The sequence below is a fragment of the Hemiscyllium ocellatum genome, chromosome 10 (assembly GCF_020745735.1).
Source record: "Hemiscyllium ocellatum isolate sHemOce1 chromosome 10, sHemOce1.pat.X.cur, whole genome shotgun sequence".
NCBI lineage: Eukaryota > Metazoa > Chordata > Chondrichthyes > Orectolobiformes > Hemiscylliidae > Hemiscyllium > Hemiscyllium ocellatum.
The window spans coordinates 22,116,893-22,136,270 of record NC_083410.1 but is presented as its reverse complement, the minus strand read 5'-3'; the positions used below and the strand labels follow the sequence as shown (position 1 = coordinate 22,136,270).

At 40.4% G+C, this 19,378-nt stretch overlaps 1 protein-coding gene across 1 annotated transcript in view; it reads left to right on the top strand.

The window, feature by feature from the left end:
* Window positions 1-19,378, top strand: part of slc30a6 (solute carrier family 30 member 6) — a 151,721-nt gene that overhangs the window by 73,861 nt on the left and 58,482 nt on the right. Inside the window, exons 8-9 of the mRNA XM_060831338.1 lie at window positions 360-395; window positions 8,323-8,417. Of these exons, the coding sequence (XP_060687321.1) occupies window positions 360-395; window positions 8,323-8,417 (131 nt within the window). The remainder of the gene's footprint in view (window positions 1-359; window positions 396-8,322; window positions 8,418-19,378) is intronic.

Sequence of the window (19,378 nt, the reverse complement as noted above, 5' to 3'; positions counted from 1 at the left end):
CTTTACAAATACCCTCTCCCTCCCTGGCCTGAGAAAGAAATATCTAACCAGAATAGTCATGTGGGTACTGTATTTGTACAGTGGCCAGCATTTCTGTGACTATACTCTGTTTTGAGTTGACATCAGAAGAGGACAATGGATGAAAACTTGGGAAAGATATTTTGTAAAAACAAAAAACTAAATTATATGATCTCACTGGTGACTGATGTATTAACACTAATGCTATATTTGCAAAATCACAGTTCGCACCTTTCTGCTTTTAAAACCTATTTGATATGTTGTACTTAATTTCTATATGACACTATGTTTTTTCTTACCTTGATCAAATTTAATTCCTTTGCTTTTTCTTTTTGAGACAGTGTGGAGCGATTTCTAGAACAGCCTGAAATTCATACGTAAGTTTTGTTCAAAATTTAGTTTTATACAGGTAAATACTTATTAGTATCTTGGTTTAACAAAAAGATTTTCAGTTTCTCTAAAATCTTTATGATCTTGAAATCGAAATTTGAAGTCCCAGTTATTTATTGGAAGAATTTCACCATGAAATTTCACATTTCAAACTAAAACTGCTCCTGTACACGCATTAAAGCAAGTGATACTAATTTAGCAATATATGTAAAAAGTCCACATCAGTTAACCCAAAATCCCGTGAAGATCACTTCTCATTCTATTTTTTTAAATTTCATCCAAGTAGTATCCTATAGCTTACATGATTGAGAGTTCTTTCACTTCTCCTGAGTACAAGATAAGATGTGTCACAGCACTTGGGAATTCACATTGATTTTCCTCACTGTTCCTGCTATTTGAGGTATGAGCTTTCTTGGAAATCCTTCCATGAGCAGTTGGCTCCCCCACCCCCACCCCACATTTTTCTTTAAACATGTCATGACATTGGACACCCCATCTCAAGTTAACTCTTTACTCCCTTCGTGCTTAATGATCTATAGCTCTTAGCAAATTTTCCTCTTTGAGTCAAAGGTGCTTCCACAGTCCAACTCACTGTTTGTGTGGGAAAACACAAATAGTCCAAAACAAAAGGCCATCTCTCTGAAATCTATCCCTATAGCAATGTCCCAGATAGTGATTTAAGCTAGTTAACTTTACCTTCCAAAATAATCTTTTCTTTATCTGAAATTACATGAATAACTTACAGATCAAATGAAAACCAGGTATTTAGAACAGAATCATGGAATTGCTCCTTCACTATCCTATCTGCCTGCGACTCCACTTTCAAGGAGCTATGAACCAGCACTCCAAGGCCTCTTTGTTCAGCAACATTCCCTAGGACCTTACCATTAAATGTATAAGTCCTGCTAAGATTTGTTTTCCCAAAATGCAACACCTCGCATTTATCTGAATTAAACTCCATCTGCCACTTCTCAGCCCATTGGCCCATCTGTTCAGGGTCCTGTTGTAATCTGAGGTAACCCTCTTCACTGTCCACTACACCTCCAATTTTGGGGTCACCTGCAAACTTACTAACTGTACCTCTTATGCTCGCATCCAAATCATTTATGTAAATGACAAAAAGTAGAGGGCCCAACACCGATCCTTGTGGCACTCCACTGGTCACAGGCCTCCAGTCTGAAAAACAACCCTCCACCACAAAGGTATTCTACCTTTTGAGCCAGTTCTGTATCCAAATGGCTAGTTCTCCCAGTATTCCATGAGATCTAACCTTGCTAACAAGTGTCCCATGAGGGACCTTGTAGAATGCCTTACTGAAGTCCATATAGATCACATCTACTGCTCTGCTCTCATCATTCCTCTTTGTTACTTCTTCAAAAAGCTCAGTCCTGATTTCCCACACACAAAGCCATGCTGATTATCCCTAGTTAGTCCTTGCCTTTCCAAATAGATGTACATCCTGTCCCTCAGGATTCCCTCCAACAACTTGCCCACCACTGAGGTCAGGATCACCGGTCTATAGTTCCCTGGCTTGTCTTTACCACTTTTCTTAAACAGTGGCACCACATTTGCCAACCTTCAGTCTTTTAGCATCTCACCTGTGACTATTGATGATACAAATATTTTAGCAAGAGGCCCAGCAATCACTTCTCTAGCTTCCCACAAAGTTCTCAGATACATCTGATCAGGTCCTGGGGATTTATCCACCTCTACCCATTTCAAGACATCCAACACTTGCTCCTCTGTAATGTGGACATTTTGCAAGATATCACCATCTATTTCCCTACAGTCTATATCTTCCATATCCTTTTCCACAGTAAATACTGATGCGAAATATTCATTTAGTATCGCCCCTATTTTCTGTGACTCCACACAAAGGCCGCCTTGCTGATCTTTGAGGGGCCCTATTCTCTCCCCTAGTTTACCTTTTGTCCTTAATGTATTTGTAAAAACCCTTTGGATTCTTCCTAATTCTATCTCAAGTCCCCTTTTTGCCCTTCTGATTTCCCTCTTAAGTATACTCCTACTTTCTTTATACTCTTCTAAGGATTCACTCGATCTATCTTGTCTATACCTGACATATGTTTCCTTCTTTTTCTTAATCAAACCCTCAATTTCTTTAGTCATCCAGCATTCCCTATACGTATCAGCCTTTCCCCCTAACAGGAATATACTTTCTCTGGATTCTTGTTATCTCATTTCTGAAGGCTTCCCATTTTCCAGTCGTCCCTTTACCTGCTAACATCTGCCACCAATCAGCTTTCGACAGTTCTTGCCTAATACCGTCAAAATTGGCCTTTCTCCGATTTAGAACTTCAACTTTTAGATCTGGTTGATCCTTTTCCATCACTATTTTAAAAGTAATAGAATTATGGTTGCTGGCCCCAAAGTGCTCCCCCACTGTCACCCCAGACACCTGTCCTGCCTTATTTCCCAAGAGTAGGTCAAGTTTTGCACCTTCTCTCTTAGGTACATCGACATACTGAATCAGAAAATTGTCTTGTATGCAATTAACTAATTCGTCTCCATCTAAACCTTTTACACTACTGCACTCCCAGTCTACGTTTGGAAAGTTATAATCCCCTACCATATTATTCTTACAGATAGCTGAGATCTCCTTACGAGTTTGTTTCTCAATTTCCCTCTGACTATAAGGGGGTCTATAATACAATCCCAATAAGGTGATCATCCCTTTCTTATTTCTCAGTACCACCCAAATAACTTCTCTGGATGTATTTCTGGGAATATCCTCCCTCAGTATAGCTGTAATGCTATCCCTTATCAAAAATGCCACTCCCCCTCCTCTCTCTTGTTTCCCTTTCTGTCCTTCCTGTAGCATTTATATCCTGGAACATTAAGCTGCCAGTCCTGTCCATACCTAGCCATGTTTCCGTAATTGCTATGATATCCCAGTCCCATGTTCCTAACCATGCCCTGAGATCATCTGCCTTCCCTGTTCGGCCCCTTGCATTGAAATAAATGCAGTTTAATTTATTAGTCCTACCTTGTCCCTGCCTGCCCTGACTGTTTGACTCACTTCTGTTCTCAACTAACCAGTCTCAGATTGATCTCTTTCCTCACTATCTCCCTGGGTCCCAACCCCCCACCTTACTAGTTTAAGTCCTCCCGAACAGCTCTAGCAAATTTCCCTGCCAGTATATTAGTCCCTTTTCAATTTAGGAGCAATCCATCCTTCTTGTATAAGTCACTTCTACCTCAAAAGAGATTCCAATGATCCAAAAATGTGAATCCTTCTCCCATACATCAGCTCCTCAGCCATGCATTCATCTACTCTATCCTCCTATTCCTGCCCTCACTGGTTCGTAGCACTGGGAATAATCCAGATATTACTACCCTTGAAGACCTTTTTAAATTTCTGCCTAACTCTCTGTAATGTCCCTTCAGAATCTCAACCTTTTCCCTTCCTATGTCATTGGTTCCAATGTGACAATGACCTCTTGCTGGCAACTCTACCCTATGAGAATAGTCCACACCGTCTCTGAGACATCCTTGATCCTGGCATCAGGGAAGCAACACACCATTCTGCTTTTTCGCTGCTGGCCACAGAAACCTGTACCTCAGGCTACAGAATCCCCTAACACACGGGTGGGCAATTCTTCCAAGAGGCCATATGGGAAACCTGAGTTGTATTGGAGGGCCGAACCAACCATAAGTTGAACTTAATTCTGCTCAGTAATAATTTTCTCCCATTGTAAAAAGTCCTATATTAAATAGTTTTGCACTGAAACTTATAATCAAAAGAATAAGGATATTCTGTTACAATAAAGATATGAAATTGTGGAGTAGGTCAAATATCGAAGAAATAAACAGTAAAAACAACAATTTCAGTATTTCATTTTATTTTTAACATGTTAATCTTACAAACCAATAATGAAAAGTTGTTTCATTATTGTTCAGTATTACAAACAACTCTATACAAAAAGCAATAAGTGCTTTTGATGTTTTTCAGTTCATTTTACTTGTTTAGTGAGAAAAATCCAGTCTATTTGGGCTTGAACAAGTGCACTGAAATCTGGTTGAATGTCTGAGGTGGATATGCGAAGGACAGCTGAGAGGTGATCCTCAGTGATAGAGAATCTGTATTTGGATTTGTTGAACTTCATCACTGAGAATGTCTGTTCGCATATATAGGTAGATCCAAAGAGGACTAGAATCTTCTGAGCATGCCTCCTCATGTGTGGAAAGTTCTCCTCTTTGAGGGAAGAGTAAAAATCAAACAGTGAGACTGAGCTAAAGTACTCTGCCAGAAGTGTGTCAGACTGCAGGTCAATGAGTTCAAGCTGAACATCACTAGGTCCATTCTCCACATTGCATGTAAATGGGGAAAAAATCCCGTGCATTTCATTCTCAACCGTTTTAAAGTCTTGAAATCGCCTTGAAAGTTCACCATGCAGTGCTTCTAACATGAGTACATATGGAGGTGATCAGCTAAAGGTGCGGCTTCCTTCAGTATTGGCAAGTGGGTGAGAATGTTGTCCTCCATTTGGCTTGAGAGAAGCTGCAACCTTCACCAAGTTGTACATTTCATGCACAAAAAGACCCTTGCACTGCAGTTTCACATTTAGTTCATTCATAAGTGCAGTCACATCAACAGCAAAACCAAGGTGTGCAATCCAGTCTGCATCTGAAAGCTGCGGAATGCCAATCCCTTTCTTCACACAGAAATCTTGAATCTCTTCTCTCAGGTCCCATACACTTGTCAGCATTTTGCCCAGGCTGAGCCACCTGACAGCTGTGTGGTAGTCTATGTCATGATGTTCAGTCTCATTTTCCTCTAAAAGTGCAACAAAGTGCCTGTGTTTCAAAGTTCTTGCCCCTGATGAAGTTAACTATTTTAGTTACAACATCAACCACATGGTTAATTTTTAACACTGACTTACACAACACTTCCTGATGCATAACACAATGCAAAAACACCAATTTCTGTTCAGGGTCAATTTCTGTCACTTTACCCTGCATTCTCTTTAAGAATCCAACATTTTTTCCCTTTAGATTTGGACAACCATCCATTGTCACACCTGTCAGCTTGTCCCATTTTAGTCCCAATGTGTCCAAACATGCATTTACCTCCATGGACAAATCATTAGCAGCAGTTGTTCATTTCATTGACTGCATGGCTGCCAGCTCCTCCGTGATTTTAAAGTCCATAGTTATCCCACGTATGAAGACGAGTAGTTGGGCTGTGTCACATACGTCACAGCTCTCATCCAAAGCCAAGGGAAAAAAGTCAAAGTTGATCGCTCTGTGCTGCAGCTGAAGCTCCAGATTTCTCGCAGTGTGCCCAATCCTTCTCGTTACAGTGCATCGGGAGAGGGGCACAGTCTCAAATGTCTCCTTTTTCTCTGGGCATATTAGTTCTGCAGAGTCCAACAAGCACTCCTTAATAAACTCTCCATCAGAAAACGGTTTACTGTTTCTGGTGATTTTGTGGGATATGGCATAATTTGTCTTGGCGTGAGCTGACATTTTGAGGGCTAGCCAGCAAGCGTCACTTTTAGCTGTTCACGCACGCACATGTGTGTCCATACGTAAATTAAAAAAAAGCATCCTTTTCAAAACAAAAGCAACATAGTTGTATTGCGTGCATGGCGTAAATACTTTTTCATTTATGTTCTAATTTTAAGATTGACCTCATGCGGATCGGAAGGAACGACCAAAGGGCTGGATATGGCCCGCGGGCTGTAAAATGCCCAGGTCTGCCCTAACACAGTTGATCTCTTGGAAGCCAACATACCCCTCGTTGCATTAGAGCCAGTCTCAATGCAAAATACTTGGCTGTTTGTGCTACATTCCGCTGAGAATCCATCACCCCCTACATTTTGCAAGACAGCATTCGTGTTTGAAATGGGTACATCTACAAAAGACTCCTACCCTAGGTGCCTACCTCTCTTACCCTTCCTGGAGTTAACCCATTTTTGATTGTATGAGACTTTCCCCCCCTTCCTATAACTGCCATCCATCACACACTGTTGCTGTTGCAAATTCCTCATAGCTTCTAACTGTCTCTCCAACCGATCCGTTCAATCTGATAAGATTCGCATCCAACAGCATTTATGGCAGAAATAATCTGCTGTAACCCTTAAACTCTCTTTAAACTTCCACATCTGACAAGAAGTACATATCACTGTACTAAAGGCCTTCTTTGCTCCTTCACAATCTACAGACCCAGAAAATAACGCATTCTTATTCCTCTACAAAACACTGCCCCAGGTTAAATTAATAGTTATGGCTTATATTTTAAGTTTAATCAAGAGACTTATCTCAAAACACATAATCAAGAAAGAACCCGCTCTACTCACTACTGCAGTCTTTCTATTGGACAGACTTAAAACAACGATTAATTTGTCTGATTCCATGTTGTGAACTTCGTCCAAACAGGTTCCTCCAAGATTAGTTGTGAAATTCATGGTTTGTTAATTTTCCTAGATGCACTCCGATGTCCAGCGATACATGAATTCAAACAGCAAAGGCAGTAACTGTGCAGGTTTTCTATCTCGCTCTCGCTCTCGCTCAATCGCCTGCTCTCTTTCTCTCACTCACTCTATCTCCTGCACTGTCCTCACCATGAGCTTCCTTTGTCTGTACTTCTCCCTTTTAAAACTGCTGTTGTGCTTTCCTTTATTGGTCAGAGTATTGAGTACAGGAGTTGGGAAGTCATGTTGCAGCTGTACAGGACATTGGTTAAGCCACTGTTGGAATATTCCATGCAGTTCTGGTCTCCTTCCTATCGGAAAGATGTTGTGAAACTTGAAAGGGTTCAGAAAAGATTTACAAGAATGTTGCCAGGGTTTGAGGATTTGAGCTATAGGGAGAGGCTGAATAGGCTAGGACTATTTTCCCTGGAGCGTCGTACCAAAGGGTCTGTTTCTGTGCTGTACATCTCTATGACTCTATGGCCTGCAGTTTTGGGGGTGTCAGCTTTCTAATTCTTGTCTTGTAAGTGCACATAGAAAGACCTTTGAAGTGTAAGTACCTTGGGTAATCTGGCAACTTGTGAATTCCAGAGTTAATTTAATTACAAATCATGCGTTACAACTTTACTTCCCCAAGAACCAAATGTTATACAGAGGAAACTTGAATATCCAGCATTCGATTATCCGAATATCAGATTATCTGGCAAGATCGCAGGTCCCAATGCTTCGCTAAACTATGTTATCCGGAGTTTGAATTAAGCAGAATTCAATGAACCGAACAAAATACTTCCTGCCTGTGTCCTTCAGATAATCAAGGTTCTTCTGTATTCCTGTAAGATATGAAAGATTAAATTAGACATTTTCACAAGTCAACTATTCACCAATCTAATCAGACACAACAGCCTTATGTTGTAAGGAAAAGGACTGGTATTTTAGATCCATCCATACCTCAAATCTCAACAGAGCTTGCGTAGGTAAATTGAAGACAAAAGCACTTGTTGAAAATTCACATCTTATGTGGAAAAATAAATTTTGGGCATCATTCCCATTGACTGGGTCTTTGTCTTCAGCCAAGACTGCAGTTTCAGAGTTGTACTCACATCAGTACACCTCATGACCTTTATTTGCTGCAGAATCATTTCAAGACATTTGAGGGGTATCTCTGCAACAAGACACAAAACTTGTAAGCATGAATATACATAAAGATGTGTCATTTCTTTTTTTAAAAATTATGTTGCCTACTCCCTTACCTATTGCCAGTCTGTGAATGGTGAAGTGGTCCTCAGCTTATTTGGATTGTGAATTCCAATTTTTGTGCAGTTTAAATTGAAGTAGTGCAATAAGGCTTAGATTGGCAGTTGTATGTTTTTTGAATAAAGAAAACGAGTAATTAACCATCAGAAATGTCATTGCAGGTAGCAACTAAAATGAAGATCAGCTTTCATAGTTGACTGAGATATAATCAAATTCTGTCCTGCAGGGGGCGCCTCCTTGTTGGTACCTTTGTGGCCCTGTTTTTCAATTTGCTTACCATGCTGTCTTTGAAGAACAAGGCTTTGTCTTACGTCTCTGAAGGTGAGTTCTATTCCAACTGCTACAAGTTAGCCATAAAGTAATGGCAATTTTCCAATGATTTAGTTACTGCTACCTACAGAACAGATATTAACATTTTCAGTGTGATGTCTAGAACATCAATTATGTGCAGCAATCATTAATAAGATGAAGTTAAACTGGTCTTAAAAGGAAACTTGACAAAAATAAAATAGTTTCTTTGTGGTTGAGGCATGCGACATGTGCATGGCTCTTGATATATGCTAATTATAAAATAGTCTTTCAAATTATGTGCTTTAAAATGTTCTGTGTTAACCTGTTTAGGGCTGTAATAAAATTTCCTTAATATTGTATATGATAACATAAGTTGAAGAGTGATTCTTTACCAGGGACACCTATTTGTCAGGGTGTGATGCATGTTATTACTCCTCGCATTTTCCATGTTTATAGTTGCTTGCAGATGTTGAAATTGGGAAAGGTTTCTTGGCTTGAACAGGAAAGGAATTAAAGCAGTATTGCTGTGTATTTGTTTATTTAAGTTACACATCTGTTTTCAGCTGTTGATTTCTTAATTTAATTCTCTGCAATTCCTGAGTCTGTTCCTTTGATGCCAGCAATTGATGTTTAAAATGAAATCTTTCAAGGATTTTAACTCCTATCTAACTTTATATTTCTAAAGGTATGGGTACAGTCAGGGTGGGGGACAAAAAGTTCTGTGCACATGCGTGTCTCAAATTCTAATTAAATACCAGCATCTACATTTGAAACATGAACAGTAACACAGACATTGCATGATACACCATGGGTTCAATTTTTGCCTCCCTCGAGGTGAAGGGAAATTGAAATAATTGATTAAGTTGACCCTGGTGAAACAATCGTTCCCTCCTCGTCAACTCAGCAATACACTTCTGAGTGAGAAGGCCTATGGTTGACCTACTCAACCCACCATCAATTAAGGCACTTAAATTATCAAGTGATGGCCATTGAAAGATTGCAACTTGCCCACTACCTCATTCCTGACAGGAAAGATACACGAACAAGAAAGGAAGAACTGCAAATGCTGGAAATCTGAAACAAAAACAGAATTAACTGGAGAAACATAACTGGTCTGGCAGCATCTGTGGAGAGAGAAACTGAGTTAATGTTTCAGATCCAGTGACACTCCTCCAGAATTGATTGTAGCTAGGAAACGGTGGAGGTGGAATCATGATGAAAGCAGTCCATTTGATGACAGGGTCTGGAGTGTCAGGGTGGGTAAACAACATGGAAGGGGGTGCTCAGGCTGTAAAATTATTGAACACAATATTGAGTCCTGAAGGCTGCAGGTTCCCCAAACAGAAATTTGATATGCTGTTCTTCCAGCTTGTGCTGAAGCACTGCAGCAGGCCTGAGATAGAAATGTTGGCCAGGGAGCACCGTGTTGAAATGGCAGGTGACCACAAGTTCAGGGTCATTTTTGCAGACAGACATTTGTGTTTCACTAAGTGGTCACCCAGTCTGTGTTTCATCTCTCCAATGTGCAGGAGACCGCATAGTGAGCAGCAACTTCTCTTTTCAAGGCTGAAACATGGCTCATTTTCCAAATGGAGAAACCAATTTGGGGATCTAAGTGCAGATAGGTTGGGGAGGGGGAGCTGTAGGATTAAGATGATGACCTCTTAATAACTACACTTCTGCTGTTACTTTCAAACCTCCTTCACCCACCCCACAAGAAGGATCTAAAACAATTTACTCTCTCATTCCTGGATTCTCCCCAAGAAATGAGACTTAACCAGTGGCCTTTACCAATTGGCCTTTCACCAAAATCTGCAGTTTTGCAGGTAAGAACTGTTGTTTAGACATTATTGTTATAGTACGTCAATATAGTTTCCAAATAGACATTCTAGATTTCTCCAGGAATTACTTTTCTTGTTCATCTTCTGGAGGTAATGTACCTCTCTGCAGTTTTCTCCCATGAAATAGTTGAACTGGGGTCATGTTTATTCAAATTGTTTCTTTTTATAAATATTGCATTCCATCTAATGTGATGTAACCTTTGCTTTTAGATTAGTGAGTTAGAATCTGAAAATATTCACCAAGCTGTGTAGAGAACGTTATTTAAAAGAGGGCAGGAAAAACCCAAAGATGTCCTGAATAGTTTTTCACCAATGTAGCGAAATGAGAAGCTGATAATGAATATGCAAAGATTAAATGAGAATTATGAAGGAGTAAATAAGTAAAGGGATGATTGGGGAATGTTGAGGTTAGGTTTTTAATTGTATTCACTGTTGTAAATAAGGAGAAATTGGATGACCAATTTGAAAACAAAAATGTGAAATATAGCTGCATAATCTATTTAGGCAGCATTGGTGCAAGGATAAATATTGTTTACAACAGGGCAAGAGCTCTCCTGACCCTTCACAAATAGTGCCTTAGCATCTTTAGATCCACCTGAATGGGTTTAACTTCTCATTCAAAAGATGGTGCCTCCAGCAATGGCCACACTCCCTCATTGTAAAGTTCACCAGTGATGAGCACTGGTTTTGGATTCACCAGAAATGATGAAAAAAGGAGAGATGTTGTGAATAAATGAACTTTGTCTTGTGAAGACATGCTTTTTGGCTGAATGGTTTTTAAAGGTTGTTACCTAGAGTTAATTATCAAGTTAGATACTTAAGGATCTAGTATAGATGATATTAAAATAATATAATTATTGACACTGTCAGCCAGATTTAGGTTTTTGCAGTTCTGGGGTGAAAACTGTGACGGGCTCAATTGAAGAATACAAACTGAAAGATCTGTAGTAAATTGAAAGGCCATGATATTGGAAAGTTTTTTTCTCCTATCGTGCACAAATCAAATCCTGCTTTGCTGTAAAATTCGATAATATTCTCAATTATGAGCCCTGTAAACTAATAACATTCAGCACATTTAATTTCAGAATTTCTGGCAAAAGTCACATTTTGTCAATGCTTTTTGTCTTGCACTTATCGGGACATTTGACAAGTGTATAAATTCAAGGAACAACATTTATACAGCATGAATGCTAATTGGTTGACAAGTGGACTCTGACTGGCAGAGGCGTCACTATGGAGAATGCATCCATTAATGATGATTGACTGCTACATTCCCCCTGATTTCTCCAGCTGCTGCGAGGTCCTTTGAGCTCCATGCATGGCAGTGGCTGAAGAAACTGGAATTGAATATATCCACATGGCCGAGCACATTAATCAGTTTGTACAATCCTTCAGAGTTGTACAGTTTGGAGGAATTGTTGGTTGACCATTAAAACAAGGTTTTATATATTAATTTTAAACCAGCCAAGTTGACTGTGATTGGTCAAGACATGACTCTGAGAAATTAAACAGATGGTTGTCACCTATTTAGTTGTATTGAGAAGATGTTGTGAATGTACATGTTTCTGTTTGCGTGTAGTTTGATAAAACTCGTAACATAGTGTCTAACATTAGATGTGATTCTGAAATTAGTACCATTTGTTGGATAATTCTGAATGTGAGAAGAACTACACTGACAACCAATTCAGGATTGTTGATCGGGTTCAAACTTCGATGCATGTTAGTGTGCTGAAAACAACTTGTTCACAGTGACTAGTAATTATTTACTCAACTGCAAAGCTGTTGGAAAATACCTCAGGAGATATGGGAAAGCTGCCTAGTGCCCATTCACTCCTTAACACACCACTGAATTATGGGCTTGCAAGGAGAGGGAATCAATTTCAGTCTGTTCTGATATAACCCGCGATAGTTTGATTCCCATGTGATCCCGCATAAGAAGAAAATCACGTGATAGCAGCACCATTTAAACCAATGGAACTGGAATCACGTTATAGCTAATATGGGTCAGGAAAGTTTGCGTTCTACAAATAATGGTATAAATTCTTCAATAGCATTATACCCAATTCACAGTGAAGAAACATGTGTTATAGCAGAACTGAATGTAGCTCTTTTTTTTTCAGTGATTACAAATCCTAATTGCCATTTTGTTGCCACCTAAATACTGACTAATTGATTTGGGGTCTATCCTGAGATTGGGTGGGCCTAGCTGTTACAGACTGCATTAATTCTATGACTCCTACCAAACCAGGTATCATGCTAGTGGATTTATACTGTTCCTTCTTGCCTCAACTTCTTTACTATACATGACGTCACTCATGTCTAACCTTTAGTTGCTCCCGCTGATGTTAACCATTTTGGCAATGTAGATCTTGCTAAGCAGCATCTTGGGACTAATTGGAGCAAAGTCGTGGGTTGTTTTTCAGACCGGAGGCTTGTGACCAGTAGAGTGCCACAAGGATCGGTGCTGGGTCCACTACCTTGATCATTTATATAAATGATTTGGATGCGAGCTTAAGAGGTATAGTTAGTAAGTTTACTGATGACACCAACATTGGAGATGTAGTGGACAGTGAAGAAAGTTACCTCAGATTACAATGGGATCTTGATCAGATGAGCCATTGGGCTGAGAAGTGGCAGATGGAGTTTAATTTAGATACGTGTGAGGTGCTGCATTTTTGGAAAACAAATCTTAACAGGACTTGCACACTTAATGGTAAGGTCCGAGGAAGTGTTGCTGAACAAAGAGACCTTGGAGTGCATGTTCACTGCTCTTTGAAAGTGGAGTCGCGGGTAAATAGGATAGTGAAGAAGGTGTTTGGTAAGCTTTCCTTTATTGGTCAGAGTATTGAGTAGAGGAGTTGGGAGGTCAAGTTGCGGCTGTACAGGACATTGGTTAGGCCACTGTTAGAATATTGCATGTAATTCTGGTCTCCTTTCTATCGGAAATGGTTCAGAAAAGATTTACAAGGATGTTGCCAGGGTTGGAGGATTTGAGCTATAGAGAGCGGTTGAATAGTCTAGGGCTGTTTTCCCTGGAGCGTTAAAGGCTGAGGGACGACCTTATAGAGGTTTACAAAATCATGAGGGGCATGGATGGGATAAATAGACAAAGTCTCTTCCTTGGGGTGTGGGGGAGTCCAGAATTAGAGGGCATAGGTTTAGGGTGAGAGGGGAAAGATATAAAAGATACCTATGGGGCAACATTTTCACACAGAGAGTGGTACGTGTGTTGAATGAACTGCCAGAAGAAATGGTGGAGGCTAGTACAATTACACCATTTGAAAGGCATCTAGATGGGTATATAAATAGGAAGAGTTTGGAGGGTGCTGGCAGGTGGGACTAGATTGGGTTGGGATATCTGGTCGGCATGGATGAATTGGACCGAAGGATCTGTCTCTATGCTGTACACCTCTATATGACTCTATGACTAAGTGAGACAAAATTTAAGAAAGTACTTATTAGCCTTCAATTGAACTCTTTGAGCAGATGCTCAATTAGCACACTATGGTTTAGTGACTGTTATAGGTTATTTCAAAACTTAAAGATCTGTCACGGTTTTCCAAATCTTTTTATATGAATTGGGTGGCCCAAGGATTAGTAGAGAAATAGTCGTCTCTCAGCTGTAGTGATGCTGCTGCATTAACAGCTTATGAAAATATTGCATATTCAGTCTCTTGTTGAAAGGTACCTTTTTTTATGCAATACTACTTCAATATTTTAACATCAGAATGACAGCTACCATGAGAGCAATTACAGGCTTTTGTAAACAGTTTTTCAAGGATGTAAGCAAGCCACAACAGCAATTTTGAAGTCAAAGTCAGTTTGTCATAAACCATTAAGCATGCTCCAATAACTCTGCCTTTCAGTTAATCAGTTTGGATGAAGAGATTTTTGCTTTATGATAGGCCAACAGAGTTACAAAATAGAATGAAATATCCTCATCAAGACAGTGTGTTGTGGAAGTACTGAGCAGATCCAGCATCCACAGTATTTTGCTTTTGTTCTGATATTCTGATACTGAATTTAATGTGTAGGGTTTTGGGTGATATCACAGAAGTGTTATGACACAGAAAGAAGCCATTCAGCCAATTGTGCTGGCACCATTACCTACTGTTAATCTCCTGCTTTTTCCCCATACCCATGCACTTCATTTCTATCCAAATATTCTCGAGAATGCCTCAATTGTTTTGCCAATTTTCTCTTGGAGGTCACTTCTGAAGCAAAGGGCCAAACGTTCTCCAATGCTTTATCTAGATAAATATTATTCTGATTTTACCTGAGGACACCTTAAGAATAACAGAGGATTGATGATGGACCTAATCTATATGGACTTAAGTAAGGCATTTGACAAGGTTCCTCTTGGTAGACGAGCTAGCAAGGTTAGATTACATGGAATACAGGGAGAACTAGCCATTTGGATACAAAATTGGCTTGAAGTAGAAAACAGAGGTTAGTGGTGGAGGGTTCTTTCTCAGACTGATGATGTGACCAGTGATTGCCACAAGGATGGGTAGTGGGTCTACTGCTTTTCATCATTTATGTAAATGATTTGGATGTGAATATAGGAGATATGGTTAGTAAGTTTGCAGATGACACTGAAATTGGAGATGTAGTGGACAATGAGGAAGGTTGCCTCAGAGTATGACAGGATCTTACCGCTAATGGAGTCAGGTGTTACTAGGGGACATAGCTTTAAATTAAGGGGTGGTAGGTATAGGACAGATGTTAGGGGTAGATTCTTCACACAGCGGGTTGTGAGTTCATGGAATGCCCTGCCCGTATCAGTGGTGAACTCTCCTTCTTTATGGTCATTTAAGCGGGCATTGGATAGGCATTTGGAAGTTATTGGGTTAGTATAGGTTAGGTAGGATTCGGTCGGCGCAACATCGAGGGCCGAAGGGCCTGTACTGCGCTGTATCCTTCTATGTTCTATGTTCTATCTTAATCAGATGGGCCAATGGACTGAGGAGTGGCAGATGGAGCTTAGTTTAGATAAATGTGAGGTGCTGGATTTTGGAAAGGCAAATCAGGGCAGATTTATACACTTAATGGAAAGGTGCTGGGGAGTGTTGGTGAGCAAAGAGACCTTGGGTGCAAGTTCATATTTCCTTGAAAGTGGAGTTGCAAGTAAATAGAATAGTGAAGAAGACGCTTGGTAAGTTTGCCTTTATTAGTCAGTGCATTGAGTATAGGAGTTGGGAGGTTATGTTGCGATTGTACAGGACCATTGGAATACTGCATGCAATTCTGGTCTGCCTGCTATAGGAAGGATGTTGTGAAACTTGAATTCAGAAAAGATTTACAAGAATGTTGCCAGGGTTGAAGGATTTGAGCTTGAGGGAGATGCTGAATAGGCTGGAACTGTTTTCCCTGGAGTGTCAGAGGCTGAGGGGTGACCTTTTTGAGGTTTATAAAATCATGAGGGGCATGGATTGGGTGAATAGTCAGGTCTTTTCTCTGGGACGGGTAGACCAAAAGTAGAAGGTGAGAGGGGAAAGATATAAAAGGGACCCAAGGAGCAACGTTTTTTGAGAGTGGTGCATGTATGGAATGAGCTACCAGTGGAAGTGATGAAGGCTGGTACAATTTCAACATTTTAAAAGATATCTGGATGGGTATATGAATAGGAAAGGTTTAGAGGAATATGGTCCGAATGCTGACAAATGGGACTTGATTAATTTAGGATATCTGGTTGGCATAGGCGAGTTAGACCGAAGGATCCGTTTGTGTGATGTACAGCTCTATGACAAATTTAGAGTTTACGGTTTATAGATGTATTTAATTGAAAGGACACGTAAAGTACACGCAGGTAAAGGGATGACTGGAAAATGGGAAGCCTTCAAAAATTAGGTTAACGAGAAACCTGTTAGGGTGAAAGGAAAGGCTGGTAGGTATAGGGAATGCTGGATGACTAAAGAAATTGAGGGTTTGGTTAAGAAAAAGAAGGAAGTATATGTAAGGTATAGACAGGATAGATTGAGTGAATCCTTAGAAGAGTATAAAAACAGTAGGAGTACACTTAAGAGGGAAATCAGGAGGGCAAAAAGGGGACGTGAAATAGCTTTAGCAAATAGAATTAAGGAGAATCCAAAGGGTTTTTACAAATACATTAAGGACAAGAAGGTAACTAGGGAGAGAATAGGATTTCTCAAAGATCAGCAAGGCGGCCTTTGTGGGGAGCCACAGAAAATGGGATAGATACTAAACGAGTATTTTGCATCAGCAGTTACTGTACAAAAGGATATGGAAGGTATAGACTGTAGGGAAATAGATGGTGACACCTTGCAAAATGTCCAAATTACAGAGGAGGAAGTGCTGAATGACTTGAAACGGTGAAAGGTGGATAAATCCTGAGGACCTGATCAGGTGTACACTACAACTCTGTGGGAAGCTAGAGAAGTGATTGCTGGGCCTCTTGCTGAGATATTTGTATCACCGATAATTACAGGTGAGGTGCTGGAAGACCGGAGGTTAGCTAACATGGTGCCACTGTTTAAGAAGCGTGGTAAGGACAAGCCAGGGAACTATAGGTGAGCCTGACCTCGGTGGTAGGCAAGTTGTTGCAGGGAATCCTGAGGGACAGGATATACATGTATTTGGAAAGGCAAGGACTGATTCGGGATAGTCAACATGGCTTTGTGCGTGGGAAATCATGTCTTACAAACTTGATTGAGTTTTTTGAAGAAGTAACAAAGAGGATTGATGAGGGCAGGGCAGTGGATGTGATCTATATGGACTTCAGTAAGGCGTTTGACAAGGTTTCCCATGGGACACTCGTTAACAAGGTTAGATCTGATGGAATAAAGGGAGAACTAGCCACTTGGATACAGAACTGGCTCAAGGGTAGAAGACAGAGGGTGATGGTGGAGGGTTGTGGAGACCTGTGACCAGTGGAGTGCCACAAGGATCGGTGCTGGGCCCTCTACATTTTGTCACTTACATAAATGCTAGCATAAGAGGTACAGTTAGTAAGTTTGCAGATGACACCAAAATTGAAGCTACAGTGGACAGCGAAAAAGGTTACCTCAAATTACAACAGGCTCTTGACTAGATGGGCCAATGGGCTGAGAAGTGGCAGATGGAGTTTAATTCAGATAAATGCTGCATTTGGGGAAAGCAAATCTTAGCAGGATGTGTACACTTAATGGTAAGGTCCTAGGGAGTGTTACTAAACAAAGAGATCTTGGAGTGCAGGTTCATAGCTCCTTGAAAGTGGAGTTGCAGGTAGATAGGATAGTGAAGAAGACATTTGGTATGCTTTCCTTTATTGGTCAGAGTAATGAGTGCTGTAGTTGGGAGGTCATGTTGCAGCTGTACAGGACATTGGTTAGGCCACTGCTGGAATATTACGTGCAGTTCTGGTCTCCTCCCTATCGGAAAGATGTGATGAAACTTGAAAGGGTGCAGAAAAGATTTACAAGGCTGTTGCCAGGGTTTGAGGATTTGAGCTATAGGGAGAGGCTGAACAGGCTGGGGCTGTTTTCCCTAGAGCGTCGGAAGTGGTGAGGTGACCTTATAGAGGTTTACAAAATTATGAGGGGCATGGATAGAATAAATAGACAAACTCTTTTCCCTGGGGTCGGTGAGTCCAGAACTCGATGGCATAGGTTTAGGGTGAGAGGGGAAAGTTATAAAAGAGATCGAAGGGGCAACTTTTTCACTGAGGGTGGTACATATATGGAATGAGCTGCCAGAGGAGGCTAGTACAATTGCAACATTTAAAAGGCATTTGGATGGGTATATGAATAGGAAGGGTTTGGAGAGATATGGACCGAGAGCTGGCAGGTGGGACTAGATTGGGTTGGGATATCTGATGGGTATGGAGGGGTTGAACCGAAGGGTCTGTTTCCATCCTGTACACATCTCTATGACTCTATGACACATTATTTGGAAATCTGCACCAATAGTTCACGTTGCCTACATTAACTTTTGTTTGCTATTTAATCACCCATTCCACCAACCTGTGTATGACCTTGCAAAGTTCAACACTAACCTTATCACGGACTAAATTTCCAAGTTTTTCTCACCTGCAACTCTTGAAATTATACCTTGTGCACTAAATTGTAGGACATTAAAATATGTTTCAGGAATAATACTGATGTCTGGGGACCACCATACTATAAATCTTCCTCCAATCTGAAAAAAGCTGTTCATTACTACCCTCTATTTCCAGTTCAGTTTTGAAGTATCCATTCATGGGATGCACGTGTCACTGATTCAGCCAGCGTTTATTGCCCATTCATAATTGCCCCTTGATCTGAGTAGCTTGCTGGGGACAGTTAAGTGTCAAATGATTGTACACCAACCATGCCTCATGGATTTACAGTGTTCCTTCTTGTCTCAACATCTTTTGTATAGTGTGGCATCAGTTGTATACAGCCTTGAGTTGCTCTCAGCTGATGTTAACCATTTGGATAATCATGAATGTGCTAGATGGTATCTTGGAACTAATCTGACCAAGTGAGGGGAAGTTTCATTCCCTAAAGGATGTTAGTGAATCAAATGGATTTTTACAAGAATTAATCATGGTCGCCATTAGGCCAGCTTTAAATTCAGATTTTTACTGAAATCAAACTTCACCATCTACTGTGATGAGAATTGAACCCATTTCTCCATTTAAAGCATTGGCCTGGAGTTCTAACCCAGTGACTTCTTCACTGCCACTGCTTCCCTCTCTTTCGTATCTATATTTCAATCCCTAACTAAAACTTTCCCTTTAAGTCTGTTGTCTGATGCATTTAAAAACGCCTTTTTTTTTCTCATCAACAGCATTACCCTCATTATTGCATTCTGTTACTTCATGAAAAAACTCAAGCAAGTTATGCAGGTGTAACAGGCAGTGAATTAAGCAAATGGTATATTGGCCTTCATAACTAAAGCATTCAAGTGCAGGAGTATGGAAGTCTTGCTGCAATTGCACAGGACCTTAGTGAGATGGCAGCTAAAGTATTTTGTACAGTTTAGGTCTCTTTTATCTGAGGAAGGATATTCTGATTATGGAGGGAATGCAGAAAAGGTGTAGACCGATTCCTGAACTGACACATCATAGAACCCCTACAGTGCAGAAAGACGCCATTCGACTTCGCCTCTATCAACCCTCCAAAGAGCATCCATACCAGCCCCATAATCCTGTATTTACCATGACTAATC